Source organism: Falco naumanni, chromosome 4 (genome assembly GCF_017639655.2).
Source record: "Falco naumanni isolate bFalNau1 chromosome 4, bFalNau1.pat, whole genome shotgun sequence".
NCBI classification, from domain to species: Eukaryota; Metazoa; Chordata; class Aves; order Falconiformes; family Falconidae; genus Falco; species Falco naumanni.
In genome coordinates this window covers 56,569,741-56,592,252 of record NC_054057.1, presented here as the reverse complement: position 1 = coordinate 56,592,252, position 22,512 = coordinate 56,569,741, and the positions used below count along the sequence as shown (strand labels likewise).

At 40.8% G+C, this 22,512-nt stretch overlaps 1 protein-coding gene across 3 annotated transcripts in view; it reads left to right on the top strand.

The window, feature by feature from the left end:
• Positions 1–8,248: 8,248 nt before the first annotated feature.
• LOC121087401 (sodium channel protein type 5 subunit alpha-like) overlaps positions 8,249–22,512 on the top strand; it is a 178,173-nt gene continuing 163,909 nt past the window's right edge. For 2 of the 3 annotated variants that reach the window (XM_040592377.1, XM_040592376.1), the window contains exons 1-2: positions 15,739–15,821; positions 19,244–19,372. In XM_040592377.1, coding sequence (XP_040448311.1) covers positions 15,742–15,821; positions 19,244–19,372 — 209 coding nt within the window. In that variant the 5' untranslated portion in view covers positions 15,739–15,741. Of the gene's footprint in view, positions 8,562–10,282; positions 10,402–15,731; positions 15,822–19,243; positions 19,373–22,512 lie in introns of those variants that run through there. The other variant, XM_040592378.1, reaches the window with a different exon arrangement.

Sequence of the window (22,512 nt, the reverse complement as noted above, 5' to 3'; positions counted from 1 at the left end):
ATATTCCCTTTGACTGACGTGAGCTGAGGATTGCACCCCCAGAGCCCATGTAAGCCCTTAGCTCTGATTCCTAAACTTGGCAACCAAACCCAGGCGGTTTTCAATTGCAAACGGGCAGAATATCCCTCCTCTTTGGACAGCAATAATCTCTCTCTGTCTCTCGGGAGCAGGGGAGGGGAATCTCTTCCATCAGCGTGGAAGATCCGCTAGCTTTATCCAAATAGTATTGTCACATTTACAGTGCACTAAATAATGAATCAAATCTTCAATATAACCCAGCAAGCAGCAACCAGCTATTCCCTGATAGGGTCCCTGTTCAATTTACCCTGGGTGAGGCTCCACTTCCATTACCAGGGAAGATAATTTTGCCAGTGCACTTCTAAAATGTGCTTTTTTGTTTTTCTCCTTGTGTTTTATTACAAAAGCACTGAAAATGCCTGCCAGTAGCTGGGGATCCATTAGCACCCCACACCATCCAAAACTAAAGAGGGACCCTATGTCCTTGTCCAGGGGAACCCACCATGATAGACAGAGATGCATTGCGTGGGACAAAGAGGAGAATAAAGTAGCTGTGCCAAAATCACAGGGGATTGATGTCTGTGTCACTTGAGGGTTATCGCTGTGGACAGGGAGAGGTTTGTGGAAAGGTTATGTTGACTTGGAATAAAGTAGGTGGGAGGATACGATCGTTTCCTCAGCTAATGAATAGGAAAGGTATAGAGGTGGAGAAGAATGGGAAGCTGGGTGTACCGTAGGAGTCTGGATGGGGTGGAGTTCAGTGAAGGATGGCGGCTGTGGAGCAGCGTGCTGCTGATGCTGCAGACTTGGCAGGACCTGCTGCCTCGCCTATCTGCGGGTGCAGGAGGGGACCTGCCACCTCCCACTGCTTGACTTTGCATGACTTCAGTCTGTCTTTCCCAGCTTTCACATCCAGTATTTTCTTGGCCCTACACCTCGGCCTCTTTTTGGTTTTGTCACCTGAAAGAAGGAAAAACTATTTTGCTCTGCTCACGGTTAGCAATGAAGTTCAGTTGTTACATCATGTTTGCCTCTTAATTCAATGCTAAAATTGTGAAAGAGGCCCTGGCTTTGCTTATAGAGTTTCATCCATTTTTTTTTAATGTGAGCATGCCAGTTGGTTTTCCCTGCTGATGAAATGTGTCTCCATAACTTAAATGGAGGAGAGGATCAGTGATGCCTTACCTATAACATTGGGGTAATACATCAGACAGCTTTCCAGACGTGGCTCCCTCTCCCCTAGAAGCATGCAGCCAAGCTTTTGGTGGCCAGCATAAAACCTGCCTTCTTTCAGCAGGATAACTAACCCATAATGGCTTCAGAACATATTTTAATATCCGTTTTACAACTTCCTGTATCCGTTAGAATGTCTTTACAAAACACTCTGTGAATAAAATGGACCAGATTTGTTATATTTTATTCATGTGAGCATTCAAAGCACCTAATGGTGTGAGCAGTGTATATTATATTTGGCACAACATGGAGTTCTCCTGTAGATTTCTTATTTCTTGTTCAAAAACTAGTGACTGCATCCTGAGCTGAAAACATTCCTCTTTCTTGGTAGCTCTTTGCAAGCTCTGTTGGTTCAGAGTAGCAAAGGAGAATAATTTTTCCCCTGGATCTGAAGGCTGAGCAGTTTATAGTAAAATAACTGAGGCCAATCTCTAGTTAATTAAAATAGGCATGAAAACCTGTTAGGTGCAGAGAATTATAATTTTCAGCAAAATATAGAGATGCGCTTTGGTAACTATAATGTGCTGCTTCCCTCTTGCTTATTTATGTCATTTGGTTGCAGCATAATTTGAAATAAAAACACCTGCAAAGAAAGCAGAATATTTTTAGCTCACTAAAAATATATATTTTATCATAAGAGAAGACTTAGTGCCAGCATTTAATTCTTGGCATAACATTTGTAATCCCCAAATACTGTTTCAATATCGGGATGAAATCTTCTGAATTCATTTCCTTGTAACACATGTTAGCTTTCTGAAGACTTTATCTTATCAATAAGTCATTGGTAATGTCAGAATGCCGCGATTCTGATGAGAGAGACGCCAGCAAAACTCATTAAACTGGATTTAAAAGAAGATACAGTGTAGACATTGCTGGTTGTGAGGAAAGGCTTGTGGGTTGGTGACTCTGAGATTTTGGTTTGGACATTTTGTGTTGGTTTTTTTCCCCACTGATGTGAATGCAGTGAGTTCTCTTAATTATGTGTGCCTGCCCTTAGTCAGCATGCATGGCGAACAAACAGGGCTGCTTTTAGGAGGTCTGTGTTATTCAGTGTCATGTCAACCCACAGGTTTGCCTTGTGACATGGGCAGCAAGAGGAACTGTCTCACAGCTCCTCCCACATCAGTCTGGGGCTGATGTCAATGCTGTGCTTTTCCTAGGAGATCTCCTTTGAGAGCTAAACATCACAGTGTTTCCATCAGATTTTTGTAGAATACAAAACCTTTCCCCTGCGGGCCAGCCACAGTAGCCTGCTTGGTCCCCGGCAGGTGTTGATGTCTCCAGCACCCCTTTTTGCACCTTCAACTCTGAGCTTACCCAACAAGGTGTCTCTGGGTAAAGAAGCATTTGCAGATCACCTTCATGTGTTGCAAATAAACCCAGGGTTTTCCAGCTCCCTGCAAGCTTCGTTACCTTCTAGGCCATTCTTTAAAGCCTCAATTACACGCTCTCTGGTGTTCGTGCTCTGGTGTGAATGTACTGCCTCTCAAGAGAGCATTTCTATCTGAATATTTCTGGTCCTAACAGATCGCTTCCCCAGCTGCTGTGACTTCCCTGGGATGGGTAGAGCTGTGCTGATTTACGCCAGCTGGAGATGTGGCTGATTATATGTGTTAGGAACGTGCGCTACAAAAAAATAATTGTTTATGGTCTTGACAAAATTATGCCTGTTGGAAAAAAGAAACAAACCAGATATCAGTTTAAGCAGAAGTAATGAATGTGCTGTGTAAAATTTCAAGGACTGTATTATTCACTTCACCCTTCTACTGATGTGAGCTCACAGACCCTCAGCGTGCATATTAACAGCAAATGAAATTTTTCATTTAAAAGAGAATTTCCCATGACACCACCTACCTGTGGAATGTGAAGTGTGGTATAAATATAAGTGAAATAAGTCTCCAAAGGTTGCCTGTTGATTGTCAGTAAAATTATGAAGACTAAGTCACCTAGACTCCTTTAGCCTCTTGATCTTTATGTATCTTTGTGTAGAAGGTCTTTATTTGATCTTAATTAAAAACAGGAGTTCTTCATGAAGCCATTACTTCTTGGCTGGAATAAAACTTCCATGCAATCCCATGTCACCTTGCAGTCTTTTAAAATATGGTAAAATGTTTGTGCATATGTGTAAATTTATGCATAAGAATTTGTGAATCTAGGCCAGTGACATTAAATTATATGTGTCATTGTAATGTTCTTTATCTCCCTAGCCTATTATCTTCATGTTTTGCCGTGCTTTGCAGGTCAAAGGAAAATGCCAAAGAGATTATATGGAAAAGATGGGTGTGTGTGTGTGTGTGTGTGTGTGTGAATGATGACCATGCTCCATGTAGTCTCAAACACTTAAAAGAAACCCATCCTTATGGCTGTTTTTGCTACCACAGCAGTTAGGAATGCAAAGTCTATATTTAGTCATAAACATTTCTTAAAAAAAAGAATTTAGGGCTCCTGATTGTTATTTTGTAAGATTTAAGTCTAGTAGAGCCGCAGTGGAAAGATACCTGCTGTCACGGGCTACTGTGCATCTCCCCAGCCCATGGTCGGCAGCAGCTTCTTTGAGCAGCATTATGGAAGTCAGCAGGGTTAAATGAATACAATCCTACTCAGGACGAGCACGTCTGAGGTACCTAACCTTTAGGCCGTGATCACCCCTTTCACATTGTTGATGTTCAAGCTTGGCTCCTTTATTATCATTGCTGAGTGTCTGAAATATATGCGCGCACGTCTTTGATACTATGCCAGGCAAGACTCCTGTGCCGTTGTGCAAGCAGGAGACCGAGGTGCAAGAATCCGTGACTTCTCTGGAGACAGTGTCTAACCAGGTGTAGTGCACAGCAAGGACCTCATCCTCTGCTTTCCCTGTTTCTTCTGGGGGATGGGACCTCCCTGCTGGCTCACGTCATCATCTTGGGCCACAATAAGGTGGTAGGTGCTAATGTGGTGGTTTGTGACTGCAAAGGCCATGCAAAAGCAGGAGGGCAGCTACTGGAGATGAGCAGGACCCACTTTCCCTGTACAGACACCCCTGCAGGTAACTTAGTGCCCAAAGTGGCCTTCTGGGTGATGGTCCCTCATCCACGGGGACACGGGGAAAGGCTTGTAGGGCATGCAGGCCATGTTCTGAGAACCTGAAAGGTCTTCTCAGCTGGAGCGGCTGAAGCCTATGACAGTAAAGGTAAAACTGTAATGGAAAACAGCATTTATCTTTCTGAATAAATACAGGCACTAGCAATGTCTTATTTGTTTGTAGTGTTCTCACTTCTTGCCATACCATAGAAAATATGCATCTTGGGGCTTTATTTTCATATGCACATTTTGTTTACATAACCAGTACATTTTTATCAGCAAGAACCGATGTTAACTGACAAAGCAAGAGGGAAATGTTCATTCTGTGCATGGTGATATCACAGAAATAATGCGTTTGAAGCCTTGTACTTCAAAAATATGCCTGAGAGGAATGGAAAAATTTAGGCTCATATTGTAAAAACGTGAGTCACAACAGCTATTATCTCTTAAGAAATGGCATTCCAGCTCTTTGGTTCAGTCATTGATGATTTCCCTTTTTAAGTTGTGGTGCTTTCTCACCCTTTTAAGAAACATCTGGGCTAACCCTGGCTATTTGTAGAAGTGTTTGCAATTCACAGATTAAAAGAAATTAGGCATAGCAAAGACCTACAAAATTATCTTGTCCGTTTCCTGAAAGTGTATGGAATTAAAAAAGAATTAGGCTAAATATATACAGATGTTAAAATCTGGAACTTTAACTTATACACATTATTAAGATAAAACATGTCAAGATTTTGCAATGTAAGGATGCTGGAAAATGTAATTTTCTTAGGGAAAAGTAAATAGAAGAGTAGTCAAAGTTCTAATGACCTTTGTGTAGGATTTTCCAGTTGTTCCTAGGCAGCTACCTTTCTGGAATTTGCAGATAAAATTGAAAAGATCTGGTTTTGACCAGTCTGAAATTGATTCAATTTTCTAATAAGAGAGAGCTTTAAACAAAAAATAATTCCCTTTTTAAAGAAAAAATAATTAAAACCTCATTTTGATTACATTTTTCTGGCTATTTCATCTCTCTCACCATCCCCTAGTTTGTTTGGGTTTGTTTTTGTTTTTTTTTTAAAAAAAATTTTGATGAGTTCTGTTGCCAGAATGCTTTCTTTCAGAAGTCTTTAAGGAAGTCTGAGAAGGATGTTGAATATTCTAGTAAAGATTCAGTTTCTGTGATCAAGCAAACTGCAGCACTTAGGAAAGACATTCCACACCTTCTCTTACCAACTCAGTAAAGTACTTCCCCCATCTCTCAGTTTGGCTCTATGGAGAAGGTGGTGCAGAGGTGGCTGCCACCAGTTTTCCAGCAGAGGGAATGTCTGGGTAGGTTAGAGGCAGTCACTCAGCCCGTGCCCTGTAGTGCTGGAAGCAGGTGGTGGGCGCGATGCAGATCTCGAGCACCTGCAGCTGTATGGTACTGACTTTGCTTCTCTGCGCTTCCACATCTGCACAAGCTCAGCCTGGCCACAGGGTCGGCAGCAGATCAAGCCCTTGGCCAAGGCAGCGCAGGCTGTCTTGTGTCCGCATTAGTGCTACGTAAGGACAAAAGTACATCGGGTCAGACGTCAGGTTTCTCCAGACTGATAGCCTAGGAAGAGTGTGAAAATAGGGCAAACCTAAACAGTCTTTCTTGCACGCACCCACGTTCTGCGGCTGAGGGATTTTCTCAGTCAGAGATGGCACCTTGGTGTTTAAAACCATTAATGGACCTTCCACCCTTGGATTTGTCTTGTGGCTTTGTGAACTCTTGCCATGTGCAGCCAACACAGCCAGGATAACCCTGCACCTTGTGCAAAGTGGGTCCGGTGTTGTTTCAGACTGCTGCTCTGTGATTTCACATTAAACTTCACCATTCTTGTATGATAAGAAAAAGCAAACTATCATTCCTCATTTGCCATCTTCACAGCATTCATAATTATCTGGACCTCAACTACCAGCCTGCAAGGATTTCCTCTCGGTTGAGAGACCTAGTCTGTGCCCTGCCAGTAGTACTGATCATTTTTGTTGGCCCCTTCAGCACTGAGACAGGTTTCACTGTGAAGAAACAAAACTGGAAGTGACAAAAAACTCAGAATTCTCTGGTCACCTGTACTGATGTAAAGTACAGAAAACAAAATTCTATTTGCTTGCACGGGTGCTGAGTCATAAAGCGTCAAGCATAAGAAAACTCAGTTTGTGGGAAAGCTTCAAATTTCCTGTTTTTCAGGAGGAAGGGGATAAAACAAATGATGTGGGGGGAGAGGGGAAAGGAATAAAGACAATAAATATAAAGGAGAATGTCAGAATACCCAAACTCCAGGAAGGCTAATTCATTTTAGCCCTGCTTGTTCAAACAAGCGGGGATGCAGAGTATAATGTACAAGCTCCAGTAAATCATTCCTGTATGATAGGCTGTGATCAATGACAATTTAATGAATTCATTTTAAAACGAATTCAGAATAGGAAAAACAGTAGTTATTTGAAAGAGTACTTTACTCAAATAAATTGAGTCAATAAATATGCTATTTGTCATGCAGAGTCCAGTTAAAGTCGTGTTTGCTAACAAAAATGCTGTCATCACAGAGCCTAATAGAAGCAAACTATCTGGAACTATCCCCTGTAAATAGACAAATACCATCTGAAAGCAGAAAACAACAATTGCGGCTGAACAAAGGTTTGTATCCTGCACACGTCGACAAATGCAATCGGGTAGCCCACCTCAAAATCTACTATTTTGTTTGTCATCAGCTTATATTCTGATTTGGTATGAATGGTCTGGTGGTGGTAAGAAAAGCAAGGACTGTGTTTATTCTGTGAAAATAGTTTTAATTGTTATGTAGCGTGAATTTCTTTTGCTGGAAAAACGTGCCACAAAGTCACTATTAAATTGCAAAATGCAGCTTCTCTGAACTTGGATTAGTGCAGGCTACTAGAACAGGGATAAGCTTCATCCCTTTCCAAACAGTAGTTTTACATTAATTTTCACAGCTATCCGTGTTGTTTAGTGCAGATACAAGAAAGCTTTTTGTTCTGCTGTATTTTTCACGCTTGGCTTTATTCGTGTAAGTTGAAGCAATGTGGCAATTCTTGTTTTCATGCAGGCAGGGACTGGAAGTGTTAACGGTGAAGCACCATCAACTCAAGATGGTCACACCTCACAGGTTTGGGTTAGATGTTCAAACTGGTTTTGGATGGAAGGATCCCGCTTTCCAGATGTGATGAACTGGCAGCTGTGGCTATTCAGCATCTCAGAAGCTTGGATTGCTCTCATGAAGGTCGGGCTTTGCCAGGCACATTTGGGCTTCCAACATCCTTCAGATATTAGGGTGTGGAGAAGAAAATGCTCAGAAGTTATGACAGATGTCTTGAAGATGCTATTTCCTACCCCAAAGGAAAATAAAAATTATGTTGCAGAAGCCTAAGACAGAGATTATGAAGAATTTCTATGTGATTTAAGAATCTGAACTTGACCCTTCACTCTTTAAATTTGGAATAGAACAGCTGGGGCATTTTTAGAGTTTGCATTATATGGACAGAGATCGGCTGATTTAAGTCTGCCCTGCAGTAAACTTAGGCACATTTTTCACCCACTCCCAGAGCTGCATTTTCAAAAATGAGTTAGGAATCCAATTCCCTGTGGCTTCCAGTGAAACTTAAGCTTGTATGAATCTAAGTTACTCCTTAGTTTGGATTTAGGATCCCAAGTGACAGAAAAAACTTAGGAATACTCCACAGTCTATCTATAAAGGTTTTTTAGCTCTGATCATGAGTGATTTCTAATTGAAATTACAATTTCAGTCATTTCTGCTTTCCTTGATGTTCTGCTAACCACATAAAAATAGATAAAGGGTTTCCTGATAGTAGATAGCCTACAAGTTATTTATTTTTTTCATTCTGATGGCTTTGTTCATCTTACTTTGCTCCTGTCACTAACCTTTGGTACTTTTTTTTTTTTTTTCAGCTGTTTCCACTACTAGGAGTAAAGACCAGTAAAGACAAAGCAGGATGAAAAGATGGCTGACTTCTTGTTACCACCGGGTACTAACAGCTTCCACCGGTTCACGCCTGAATCCTTGGCTGCTATTGAGAAACGAATTGCGGAGAAGCTTGCAAGGAATGCAAAGCAGGAATACAGAGAGCAGCTGGGTGAAGAAGAGAAACCTCAGCCTCAGTTTGATTTGCAAGCTTGCAAGAAGCTGCCTGATATCTATGGGACTGTTCCTCCGGAGCTCATTGGGGAGCCACTGGAGGACGTTGATCCTTTCTACAATGATCGTAAGGTGAGCGCCAGCCAGCCAGCCTGCTTCCTTCCTCTTGCCAAAGCATAAACGCTGTCTCTCTTCTGGGGGCTCTGTTTTTTATCTTTCTGCAGCCAGTACAAATATTTTTTCCAGATAAAGGATCAGACCTTTGGCATGAGCAGGGCTCCCAGAAAACATCTAAGCAGGAGGGCAAAGAGGGATAAAAAGCATAATTAAAACTTGGGTGTTTTCAGATAACTCTGGGTATGAATATACAGTGTCTGAAAAAAGCAGAGCAGTAGCTGAGTTAAATTAAGCCAGAGGTTTTTATCGACCCTATCTTGCCTTCTGCATGAGCCTTGACCCTTCACAGTTCCGTTGTTTATCACTTAAGCCCCTTAATGTTAAGGGCTTCTGGGTGACTTGAGTCTTGTGCTAGCACTCTGCACAAGAGCAGGAGACACCTCCACAACCGTTCCTGGAGAGCAGCAGTTCTTTTCCTGCTGGGGGATAGTTCAATTCCCTTTAAGAGGACCAAAATAGAGCCGAAGGGAGATGTGAGTAGCATGTGCAATGCTGGCACTGTGCAGAAGGGTAAGCTTTGTCCCAAAGTGAGATCACCTGATGAGGAATCACGTGTAGGCTGGACTAAAGCCACAACAGTGCAAACAGCTTCTGTCAAAAGGCTGTTGACAGCAGAGCTGGGCTGGTTGCTTACTACAGTTCGTTCCCCTTTCCAAACATTTGCAAAATGGAGGACAAAATAAGGCTTGGAAGCACAGTGTATTTTTAGGCAGCTTCCAGTTCTTTCATGTTCCTGTTCCTGATTTTGGGCTATGCTATTTCCTGTAAACAATGAATTAATATGACCGCAGTGCTACTCCTATTAGAACGGTGTAGGAACAAGCGCAAGAACTACAGAATAAAAGTTAAATGGATAAAGACAAATAAATTACTTACCTGGAAGGGCCAGAATTAATTTACCTTTCAATTTGCCTACTATCCCTGGGCACAAGCAACAGGATATAGATTTGCAATTTTAGTGTCATGAAGGTCTTAGACTTAAGGTGGGTGAGTAGCTTAGAGTTGATCTATTGGGTGTCCTGATCCTGTCTCAGAGTGAATATTCATTTGTCTTTGCACTGTGGGGCACCTTCAGAGCTCTGTAAATTGGGCCAGCATCCAATTCACCTTTGCTTTGGATTCAAGATAACTCACAGTATCGTTTCCTCTGCCCGTATTAACCTGAGTACAATGACAGTGCCCCAGTGCGGGGGTCAAATCCTGCTGTGGAGCTGTGCCGCATGCAGCTTCTTACTCGGTGAGACAAAAGAGATCAACTGAGAGCAACAAAGCACTCAAGGCAGAGAAGATGGAGTAACAACATAGCAAGGTTGCCAGTGGCTGGAAAGAAGAGCATCATAAAAGTCTCTCCACCACATCTTAGTCTCCAGGTTGTTTTTTATTTTTACAGTTGATTCCTCTCTCTTCCCAGCCCCGTGATGGAGGTGTTGGCAAAGGACCCTGTAAGGAGTGAAGGAAGAAAAAATAGTTGGGGTATTGCAATAGAACTGGCAATGGCTCTACTGGGAGGCTCTTGGACTAAGCTCTTCGCTGAGTGAAAGGAATTTGTGGGTCTTGGGAGGGAGTGGAGAGGAAGTATGGGATACTGGCAGGATTTTCCCAAAGGGATGCGGGCTGGGAAAAGCTGATCATCAATGCAGATACTGAATGTTCTCATTTTCTATTTTGTTTTCCAGACATTTATAGTACTGAACAAAGGGAAGACAATCTTTCGATTTAGTGCCACTCCTGCCTTGTATGTACTTAGTCCTTTCCATCCAATCAGAAGAGCAGCAATTAAAATTTTGGTACATTCATATCCTTTCTGTTGATTTCCCTCCTCATGTATTTTATATGATTTTTAAACACAGATGGATGGAAGTCAGAAACCAGTTTTGTTTCATTAAGCTGTTTTAAGTCTTTTGGCTGAATTTGCTTGCACAAGCAGAAATACGCTTGGATTTTTGGTTTGTTCAGTTTTATATTGTTATGTGAGCTATGAAAAGGATGATATTATACTGCTGGCATCAGATAATGTGAAGTGTGCTGGAGAGTCTGGTGAGTTTACTCAGGATTAGAAGGTGTGAAGGGCCTGCTCATGTTTAGTAAAGAGTCAGTGGAAGAATCTGGGTGTAGTACCTTACAAAGGAAGGGAGCCAGGAGGCTGGTGCATACCTGGGGAACTGCGCTGATGGAGAGCTTTACTACTGAGCATTTAAGCACCTTCTCCCATGAGACTCTGTGACACCATATGAAGACGCAATTTATTTTTGTACTGCCTCAGAACTGAATCTTTTTGCTCTCCTGAAACAGAACTTGCAAAAAACTGGTTTGTTGCATTTTTTTTTTAAGTTTGCTTATTGCAATGTGTTAGCCAGCTAGGAATGAAAGCACAGGCTGGCCTGCTGGACCTTTCAATGAAAGGGTGATGCCTGATTTCCCCTAGCCCTAGTTCTGAAGTCACGCAAGATAGGCTGCAGTGGTTGGTTTTGGCTTGTTTTTTTAACACAGCTACAAAAACATTATATTCTGACATCGTCACATCTCTCTGGAAGACCAAACTGACCCAAATGTTCAGCTTTCTGTGAACATTACTAAAAACACATCCTTTTTCATGAGTTGCCTGCTTTCTGTATGGTGTGCATGGGGGACCTGGCAGTGATAATTCAAAGGTTCCACATGCTGCTGTGATGATCGCATAATGTTTTAGTGATGGAAATCCCTCACCTGCAATGCTCATGTCCACCACAGAGAACTAATAAATACTAAGCAGGTAGCATCTTAGAATTATTGGCTTACTATCAAATTTCAGGAAAAAAAATATAGGGAAAGTAACCAGATTCCCAGTGGTTGTCCATAAAGTGAGAAGAAAAGTGAGGATATAGATATTCTAGCAAGAGGAAAAGCAGGTAAAGCTTCTAGTTACAATACTTCTATGCAAAAATGACTATGTGATATCAGGCAAGATATTATTGTGGTTACTAAGAATACACCATAGAATTTTGCAGAGAGATTTGCTTATGGATCAGGTTATACATGCAAGCAACACGTGCTGCTGCGTACCCAGAGCCCAACAGTGTTTATTAGGTACAGTTACATCAGCACAGCCTTGCTGAAGTTAATTGGGGTCAACGAATTTGCACAGGTATGGCTAAGAGAAGAACCTGAAAATTTTAACTTCTTAGAAAAAAACCTGCATGTGTGAATATTGCCTCCAGCTTTGAAGGCCTATTCTGTCTTCTGCTGACTTTTTTCTACACCAGCTAATGAAGCCAAGAGGTCACAGGTATGTGTAATACACAGAAACTAAGTGCCCTTGGTAGCAGTCAGCCAAAAGAGAAGTATGTAAGAAATCCTCCTCACATTGCTTCCAAGGATAAAGACGGCAGATGAGTGAATTTGAAAGATAAGTTGGGAACAGAAATGTGGTCAGATAAGTGTAAAAATTTGGAGTGGAAGGTCACAATGAAAATAGCATTTTAGTCCCAGAAAGACCCAAGTTAGCACCTTGTGCTGATAATGTCAGGAAATCCAACGATCTTTGGCTAGCACAGGCAGGAGGCAACAGCTCCAGTCCCAGTGAAACTGCCCTGAAGTTCCTGCATTAGGCACTGGTTTGTTTTCTGTCAATAAGGATCTTTCACACCTACCTGAAACACAAAGGCCAGTTGGCTGAGCAGGCAGCCAGTATCCCAGGCAGAAAGGAGCCTGAATCGGCAAGTACTCAAGCAGATAATGTCTTAGACATGAATCTGGGAACCAGATCTATTGTCTGGTGTGAATGTAATCAAGCAATCTTTATTTTCCCCAGGGCAAAAGCCAAAAAAGAGCATTAGCAAATGGTGCCCTGTCACGTAAGTATCTGAAATAACTTCTTTAGTACATGCCATATTTCCATTTCCAGTCATTGAATGTACTGTGAAGGCCAATAGTAGAGCAGAATAGAGAGCACAGAGTAAAATCATCCTACATAGAATCGTGGGGGTCACATTTCTTGGCTAAGTAGCTGTATATGGAGTTCTTCCTCTGAGACTTCAGGCAGGGTAGATCCTGTATGTTCCCTGCTCATCCTGGATTAGTCTAGACATTCGAAAATACACCCTTCCAATGTTAAAAACATCCACATTCTCCTAGTAATATAAACTATTCCAATTAACAACATATCCCTAAATCTCTTCTAGGCATTTTTCCTCTTCTTCAAAGTCTAGGAGGCCTCATGAAAGGACCGCTGCCCAGGCGGCTGCCCAGAGCAAGGCCATGGTCCGTTTCTGTCACAGAGGACACGGGGAGTGTGTGTCTGCATCCCGTTGGGTGAACACTTCTTGCCTTCTGCATCATTATTAGCTATTAAGAACATCTTTACTTAATATCTCCACCTATTAATAAGATTAAACCACTGCTAACTTTTCATTGATGCCTTATGCTTAAAAGGCTTTTCTTAGTTCTTCTTGCCTGCAAGCCAAGGGCCATCCCGTGCTGTCCTTAGGTTCTCCAAGCAGTTTGCTGTCCTGTATAAAACTCATAGCTATTCCTATTCAGAGTTTTTCTAGGTAATACGGATAGTTACTCTCAATTTGCCACTGATCCAGTATGAGGTCTTAGCCAAAATTACCTTTCTTGATGCTGGAATTATGGATTCATGCCCATTTAAACAAAACAAAACAAATCTTAAAGAATTTCCAATCTTTGTTCATATTTTCTGCTGGCAAGTTTTCTCCTATCTGATTTTACACACTTTCCTCCGTAAGGGAAAATGAGACCTTGTGAAGCACCAATTATATGTACTATTGATTGGGACTAACCTTTGCTTGCACATATTATATGTAATTTGGCAATGATCACTTAAAAAGCCTCTAGTATTCAGTCTGCTAATTAACAATTATCCATCATAATGAAGTCTAGAATAGAAGTATGCCGTATTTGACTCAGTATCTTTGTGTGAGAAGATAAAATTTATAACTTTAGAATCAGTTTGCGCAAAGCCTATTCTATAACCTCAGATTGGCAGTAGTAGGTTTAATTTATTGCAGAAAGGATCCTGATGAGTAGCTTAGTATATTTGGTTTGTTGTCCATAACAGAGTCCAACCAATACTTTGGGATGCGTTAGCCATGTCAAGTCATGGATGAGTAGGCTGTCAAAACCCGGAATTAATAGCAGTTCTAAAATAGGTAATACACAATGCTGCTAATATAGCTTATCACGATTTCATCTCCTTTGTCCTTTCTGAGCAGATCATCATCACTGACTTTTTCAAATGCAAACAATTGCATTAGGTTTCAGGTAGGAATTTCTGTTTTCTCTTTCTTTTAAAGCAGATCTCTGACTTCGGTGCATGACCAGCTGAAATGTTTCATTCTTTTATGTTCTTTGTAGTTTTCAGCTTGGTCATGAAACTTGTTTTGAATTCATAGTGCTTTTGATGTCCCAAAGCTGACCCCTTACATTTTCAACCTGTGTTCTCTGGTATATTCTCTTCGGTGTTTGAGTAAGAGGGTGATGACACCTGCCTGTAAGTGAGCATCTGGGAAAGCTGTTAGATTCTGCTTATACTACAAAGAAACAGGGATGTATAAATCAGACCAGTCATCCTAAAAGGGGTGGTTATAGAGGCATTTCTTTGATTGGAGTTGAAGTACAGTATTTGTTTGGCATGGCCTGAAGATACCACTCTGGTTTACTATTGTTGTTTTCATAGCATTTCACTGCAGTTGAAAAAGTAATCCAGTGTATTCTAGGCTGGCTGCAGCTTATAAACTAATTGTTAACCAGATGGACACAATTTATAGAAACATATCTCAAGCTGACATGAGAAAATGTGACTGGCTATCAGATATCCTTCCAGTCCTTCAGCCAGAGGTGTTGGGCCAGAAGTGGAGAATGTTTGTGAGACGAGCAAGCAGTCCCTCTGAGTTCAATTACTGCTTTTGTCAGTGGCACTGGGGAATGGGCAGGTTGGTTGCTACCAACTCAAACTCATAGCTGCTTACGTGGCCCATCGGAAAATGTTCCACTCTATATTCAGCAGAGATTTTGGCTCTGTGAAAGGACAATTTTCATACAAATACTTCAGGATATATTTGAAAATATATTCTTTGATCACTATTCTCAAATAAAAAATAACACCAATGGCACTGGTAAAGAGGTGAAAAAAAGCTCAACTTATTTTTTTTTTTTCCTAAAGAAGGCAAAAGAAATTTACGTTTGGATGCTGCCATTCTTCCCTGGGAAGGGTCCCAGCTTATGAGCTGAGATGTAGGCTGTTTGCCTTATCATCTGTCTACTTAAACTCATTAGTTAAACTTTCTCCAGTAGCATGAGACCTATTATTTATGCAGGAGAATCCCATCATGTTTAGTAATTTTTTTTTTTACAGAAAGCGGCATGTGCTTTTAGGAGAGCAGTTCAGTGAACTATGTTTCCAATTTCAGGAATTCGATTTAGGGTGCTCCTTTTTGTATTTATGGCCTCAGCTTAGCAGCTAAGTGCAGGGACTATACACTTGGGAGGTTTGTTTTAGCCTCCAATTAAGGAACTGGGTGTCCCAGCTGAGGCAGTCAGCTTTGCAGACCAAGCCTGCATATCTGCCAAGCGGGTTTGCAGACCAAGCCTTAAAATTAGTGCTCTGAAACTCATATTAGCTTTTGGTGAAACTTTATACTGAAAGCGAGACCTCAAGCCCATTAGAGAGATTAGAAATACCAGATTTATTACTTGCCCTACTGCCTGAGAAATGTTTCAGGATGCAAAATAAAATGGGAATTTGCAGACACAGGTTTTTCCGTAGATACTTAAATGAGACTAATCCCTCTTTTCATACAAAGTTGTGCACCTATGCACATTGTCATCTGACCAACACAGCTGTAAATTTGGGGTATTGTATTTTCAGAAGGCTGCAGAGTCAGTACATTTGTTTACTGTATAAAGTATGTATAAAAGATGCAGGCAAAGAAAAAAAAAAGCAGGGAAGGTTCCCGCATTTTTCTATGTTTATATAATTATTTATTTCATTATGCACCTGCAAACAGATGTCTATAGTCCTTTTTAAGCAACTTGCAAATTATGAGTGAGCTGTCATATCTTGTGTGAAATGACAAAAATTTATGAAGTCTTATATATGTTGTTTTCCTTAATTCGCTTATTTACATTGTTCAGTATGTTTATTATGTGCACTATTTTAACTAATTGTGTGTTCATGGCACAATCAGAGACTCCATCGTGGAATAAATATGTTGAGTAAGTATCCTTGCTGGTTTACAGCTTCCATGTCCTTATCTCATCCTTCCTCTTCCATTTGTCACATCCTTCTTTTCCTCTTGTTTGCTGTTGTCTAATTTCTTTCCGGTAATATTGACCATAGTATCTGTCCTGACAAAATGTTTTTCCAGGTGTTTGTTGACTGAAAACTCCCTTAGTAAGCAGACTAAAAATTTTTAGTCTACAAGCTCATACTTATTGCTTTATATATTAATATATATATTTATATGATTATATTGCATACTAAATGCACCTGCTATGCTACATCTGAATGAAATCACATATGAGGAGAATTCCATTTGAAACTGGCTAACCTTCCACAGTTCCCATGCAAGAACTTCATGATTGGACACATTAGAATAGGCTGAATTATTTCAAAAAATTCTTCCTGGACATATTTAGTTCTGTCCTTAAACTGAAACTTATTGGAAGCAAAAGTTTCTTTTGGACTGGGTGCATCATGAGAAGTGATCCCCTGTAATCGTTGCTAGGCATACTCTAGAGCAGGCATAACATTGTCTGGGAACACTTGTATGAGGATTCCTGTCTTTTTACCTTGTCAAACCTTCATAAAAAATAGCAAAGATACCACTTCAGGGTTTTTTTTGCTTGGGTGGTTGTTGTTTGTTTGTTTTTTTTAAAAAAAAATAATTTTAAAGGAGGCTAACAGGCTTCAGAAAGCCCATTTCATTTCTTGAAGTTGCTTTAAAATATTCCTCTTAGAAACAGATACCAGATGTACAAGCTAATCAACCTACAGTGCATTGAACAATTATTTTGGCTCATTGAACCAATCAGAACACACTTTTTATTTTTGACTGACACACGATAAACACAACCATCTGCTGCTCCATAGCCTGGTGGTTGGTCTACTCAGGGCTGTAAGGAAAGGCAGTAAAACGCCCTTATTTTAGGTTTCATAAAATCATGTGGGGCACATCTTCTAGGCCATAAATGACTAATTATAGACAGCACTGAACCAAATACTTCATCTGATCACAATAACATCCTAATCCCAGGATGTTTCATGTACTTCTGTATAGTGTAGTACCCTCCAGTATGGTTGTGACTTTCCTTTTCCCCTGATGTTGTCCTTTTCCTATTGAAAAGTGCCATACAGTACCATAGCCATGATGTATTCAGCTGAAACATGGACATCTCATCCATGTGAGTCAAAGTTTGGTCAGTGGGTCTACAGTTGGGAATCTGAACACTCTGGAGGAAAATACCAAAGTGCTTGTCGTGTGTTCCGTAAGCAGGAAGATGTGGATGGTGTTATCAGTGCATCAAGCAGGGTGTGCAAGACATGCAAACGGTCTCACGCAGCATGGAGTAAATCCTTCCATGTTTCCTGTTTTCCTACATCCCCTCATACCTCTCAGCTTTTCCTCCTCAAACGCATGGAATGAAATCAAAGGCAAGTAGTTCTGAGGAGCAAAATAACCCAATGAACTGTAATTCAAATTGATTAATATTGGATTTGGAAAAGATGCATTTAATCCATTTTGTTCTGCTGTTCCAGAGACTCACAGGGGATACAAGGGTAACCTTGTGCAAATATTTGTCCTAGATCTTCCTTTAAAATGTTTTCCTTACCACTCTGAAAAAAGAAATCAATTCAACTTCCCTCCATTAAAAACATTTTAAAAATTCTGACTTCTGTTGTTAAAGAAGCTGTTCAATTGCTGGAGGACTTTGCCCGATCCATTTAGAATTAGATGATGATTATACAATCAATTAAACCATCTGACATGCTGAATAAATACAAGTGCTTTATCATTTTAATGAGCTTATGTACCGTTAAGTATTTTTTTTAGTTCTTTGCATGTGTTTTCTGCATGTATTACTGAATACACATGCTTAAAGGGACTGTCACATGAGTGACCTATATTTGAAATACCAGAGCAAAACTAAACATGAAAAGTCGGATACAAGATAATGCTTAGGTGTATGGTCAAAGAGGAGATGTGGAAAACATTTGGCATCCGCTCTTGCACAAAAAACTGTCCTGCTAATCTCTGTTTTAAGATGAAGCATACTGAGATTTTATAACATGTGTAACTAGTTCTACTGTGTGACATGATGGCAGGAAGGCATGAGATTTGCCACTATCTGTATGTGTGCCCAGCTGCAGATCGGCGGAACACAGCTGAAAGAAAACATTACCTTTTTATCCATAATTAAATTCTTCCTTATATTACTATTTTCAATTGTTTACACCTTTTATTTTTTTTTTTTTTTTTTTACTAAACAGAAATCCCAACTGTTACAATTTTTTGTATATGATGGCACCACTATAGCTACTGACGTTTAGGGGCTGAACAGAAAATTCAAGTTAGGGTTTCCAGTGAAAGCCTCTAACATCATGATTTATGAGACTTGTGCTTTACAGGATTTTAGGTGTTTGGGGTTTTTTAGAGGCTTTGGTATCATCTGCATCTTCATTTGGAAAAAAAAGAGTAGGGAATGCTAGTGGTGGATACTAAACATTTATTATTTTTGTTAAGATATAACCTAGAATACCTAGTCCCATTGGGATAGATGTATCAGGTATAAACATTAAAAAAGAGGTGTTATATGCCCTGAAGAATGTCTCTGATGGTAGGTAGAGCCCTGGGTGTATACAGATCTGAATGTTATAAGTCAGGTGCGTTACTATCCTCCACAGAGATTTTGCTAAATTTTATTACAAGTATCTTTATTACAAAAGGTAATATGTATGTTCTATCCAAGATCATCACAGTCAAGAGGCTATTGGTAATAAACAACTAATCTTACTATGGGGAAAAAACACTCTTGTGTCTCTTTTACTGTCAAGCAGGTCAAAATGATTACATATATTATTTGGGTGGGAGCTGGTTTACTCTTTTTCTGTCAGGGTATTCTGTCTAACTCAGGGCTGGCGTGATTTATCATGGATAGGGAACACAAGGGAAGTTGCAGGAAAAATGCCCTTACTAGCTAATAAAACCAAATGGTGACATTTTTTAACCTTCAAAATGTCCTAGGCAGGAAGAGATGAGAGGTATGAATGGAAGAACCACCCTCCTTCAAATCAGAGAAAAATCAAGGAATGTGGCATCATCCATTCCTCTTTCACTGGCAATTGCAGGCAGAGCTTCAAAAGTCCCATAGCACAGCATTCATGCTTGAGTGAGGGCTCATCAAGGTACACCCTATGGTGAAAATTATCTTCATCCTGGGGCTGTGATGAGCGCTTTCCCATTTCTTACATATTCCTTGGTCCGGCCTGGTGCTGCAGCCATGACTCACATGAGCAATCCCAAAGAGATGGGCAGAAGTGTCTCATGTGAGTAGCATTGTGTTGAGTCTGCCTCCACCATGCCTGCCGTCTACTGCTTGCTAATGCTCTTGCTTACCTTGGCTACTTTATTCCCCAGGTACACTTTCACTGGCATTTACACTTTTGAGTCATTGATAAAAATATTGGCGAGAGGATTTTGCATGACAGAATTCACTTTCCTTCGAGACCCATGGAACTGGCTGGATTTCAGTGTTATTGTTATGGCGTAAGTAGCACTCCTTTATATTTTTCAAGACAGCAATATGCAGTAGAACTTTTTAAAAAGTTGTCTGGCTGTTATCTTTTTTTAAAAAAAAACCCTCAAAATGTACTGAAAATGAGAAAATGCTGAAGTGTGTTAGGATGGAGGTTTTTTTCCTGACTGGTTTCAGAGGAAGAAGTCAGAGGAATTCTTGATTCTGTTCTCTCAATTCACTAGACTATTTTGGAGAAATTATTTACTCTCTGTCTGAGCTCCACAGAAAGAGCTGTTTGTAAAATATCTGTAATAACACCTTTCTATCTAATGTAGTTTTGGGAAGCTTCATAGCCCTGAATAGAAAGTGTTACAAGTGTGACTGAATACCCATGCATTTAAATCCCTATTTATACTCTATTTATCCATAACACCATCAAAGTCGTATTTGTGTTCTTCACTTCACAATCCCTCTTCACCCTGAAAGTAATTACTATTTTTCTAAAATAAAGGATTCATTTAGAGGCCTCTGAAACGTTATATATATATATATATATATATCTCAGGGAGTACAAATTTGGCCCCCAACATGATATTGCCCTTCAGCTCTATACTTCTACCTGGATCATGAGAGTATGCTCAGGGCATGTGGGGTTCTGATGCTTTGGAGGAGCTGATGGATTTGTGGCATCTAGACAGCTAAAAATACACAGGGGTAGTGGAGCAGTCAGCCAACGCTCGCAGCAGACGCAGGGTCAGCCTGAGCTCTGGCCACAGGCAGATGTCTGACATTGTCGGTATCTCCAGCTGAGCTAGAGATCCAGATTTTCTTCATAGTCAGAGAGAAAAACACATGTCATCTTGAAGTGGAAGCTAGTAGAGGTGTCCTGAAAAGACCCCATTTCCTTGTCATAGAAGGGTTTCATCTGATCTCCCTGTATTTTCTGCTTAACGATACCTATATTCTGTTCTGGGTTGGATGTAGATCTCATTGCCATCTTTAAACCCCATAATTTACAGCGTTAAGTGAAATGCAGACCTGTTAGCACTGACATTTGAGCTGAACTCCTGGGCCTGTGATATTTGAATGGAACCGAGATTGGGAAAAAATATTCAACCAAACTTAGTTCAAACACCGGTGAGGGCCACTGAAATTGATAGTACAACTCTGGTAGGGTACAGGGATCAGGACCAGTATTTAAGGAACATCTGGATGATACTCTTGGTTGTACAGTTTAATTATAAGCAGTCCTGCAGGGAGCAGGGAGTTGGACTTGGTGGTCCTTATGGGTCCCTTCCAACCTGAGATATTCTATGATTCTATGATTCTATGATCCTTAGCAGCATTTAGCAGTACACCATGACAATGTGTAAAACCTGTGTAGACTTCATCGGGAAGACTCCTGTTTATTTTAGTAAGCTTTGGACCAAAGCCAGCCCTAGGCCAGATCCTGGTATCTGTTACTGCATTCCTATGGATTTGGCTGAACTGACATCTGGCCATCGTGATAAGCTTTTAAAAAAAATTCAATGCAGATGGGGAGGAGCTTTTGGAGGTCAGCACACATCAGGTATTTTTCTCAGCTAAACTTTTCCTCAAGCAGTGCTAAGTGCAATTCTCCTGCAACATTTAAAGGCAGGACAGAACAACACAAAGCATCACCGACCTGCTGTCCTGCCCATCAGGTAGATAGGTGGTAAAAGCAGGGTACAATAGTTCATCTGTTCATGAGTTAGGACATGAGTATATTTGCATTGTGCAATCTGAATTCCGCACAACATGGAGGGTTTCCATGCATGGGTTCCCTCTGTTCAATGAGGAAGGAGGTTTCTGACATTGAGGCAGAAAAGAGCAGAGGAAAGGACAGGAGGAGCTTGCAGCCTTGGCAATGCATCTGCTCTACCTCACCTCAGCTCGAACAGGGGTTGGGGCATCAGCCCTGACTCTGCAGGACTCCTCTGGGAGCATCTCATTTACTGTCACTGACATTCAAGTCTGATCAGTCAGTATGGCTATCCCTTAAATTCTGTCCACATCATCTGTGGGTGTCTGTGGCTTAGGAAGCTGGAAAGATGTGAAGGTCTGCACAGACCTTGAGGCGGACAGTTGCCCAGAGGTCAATTCACTACCTGCTGGTGGGAACTCGTATTTGGTGCCCAGAGGTTGTATGGTTTTTCTTTTCTAATTCTAGACTTGAATGGCCAGTCAGTGCTCAACTCCAAAGATTCATTCTGACTTCCTTAAGACTTATTTAATGAGAGGCTTGGTTGTCTGTGCTTTCTTTCCTAGCCACATTTAAATACTCTTTCCAAATGTATTTTACCTCTTAGTTAGAAGATCTGTAAAACAGGGGGTCTGCAACTGCAGAAAATCAAGCTTCTCAACATTAAGTTATAGCAATGGCTGTGCTATTCTAAACCAGCATCCATTTGTATTGTTTCTGACTTTAAGGCGTAATATACTAACATTTTTAGAATAGGGGGAAGAAAAAGAAAAATAATTGGAATTTCATAATAGATAAGAAATAGGAAAGTCTTTCCTTGAGCCCATAGGCAGCAGAGAGAGAGTTAAAAGTGACTGCAATATGATCTTCAGATGTACAATGAAACCTCCTTCCCAAGTATGCAAGCAGCACAGTACAGACTGTTAGGTAATCGACTCTATTCTGATATGATTTATCCTTCCAATAAATCCAACTTGCAAGTAATTTAAAGTTAGACTGATCACACAGGTAACTCTAATGCTGTCTACACTTGTAGCTAGTGTGATGATATTATAGCTAGAAGTATTTCTGTATCTGGAAACAAAGATGGCATGAGGGTTCAAAATGGGAGTAAGGGTAAGGGGCCATGAGATTTAGGTGGACCAAGGGTTTAGCTAGTTTATAACACTGATGGGTGTTATAGCGGAAAGGCCATCGCTTGCTTTAGCATTAGTTGCAAAATAGCTTCTTACCTCCTTTTATGGGTAGAAACAGCACAGATTGTGTCACAGAGAGTAGTTTTAAATAGCACACTAGAGAGTAAGAGGTGCTACAGGTCTCAAGGGCTTTTCCCTCATCCTGTGCTAACAGCCACCACCACGGCTTGTGACCTTCTGTGGGGCCACGGGTGGGTTCAGGGAAAACCATGGAACAGCCCGCTTAGGTCACTGTTTCCTAGACCAGCGA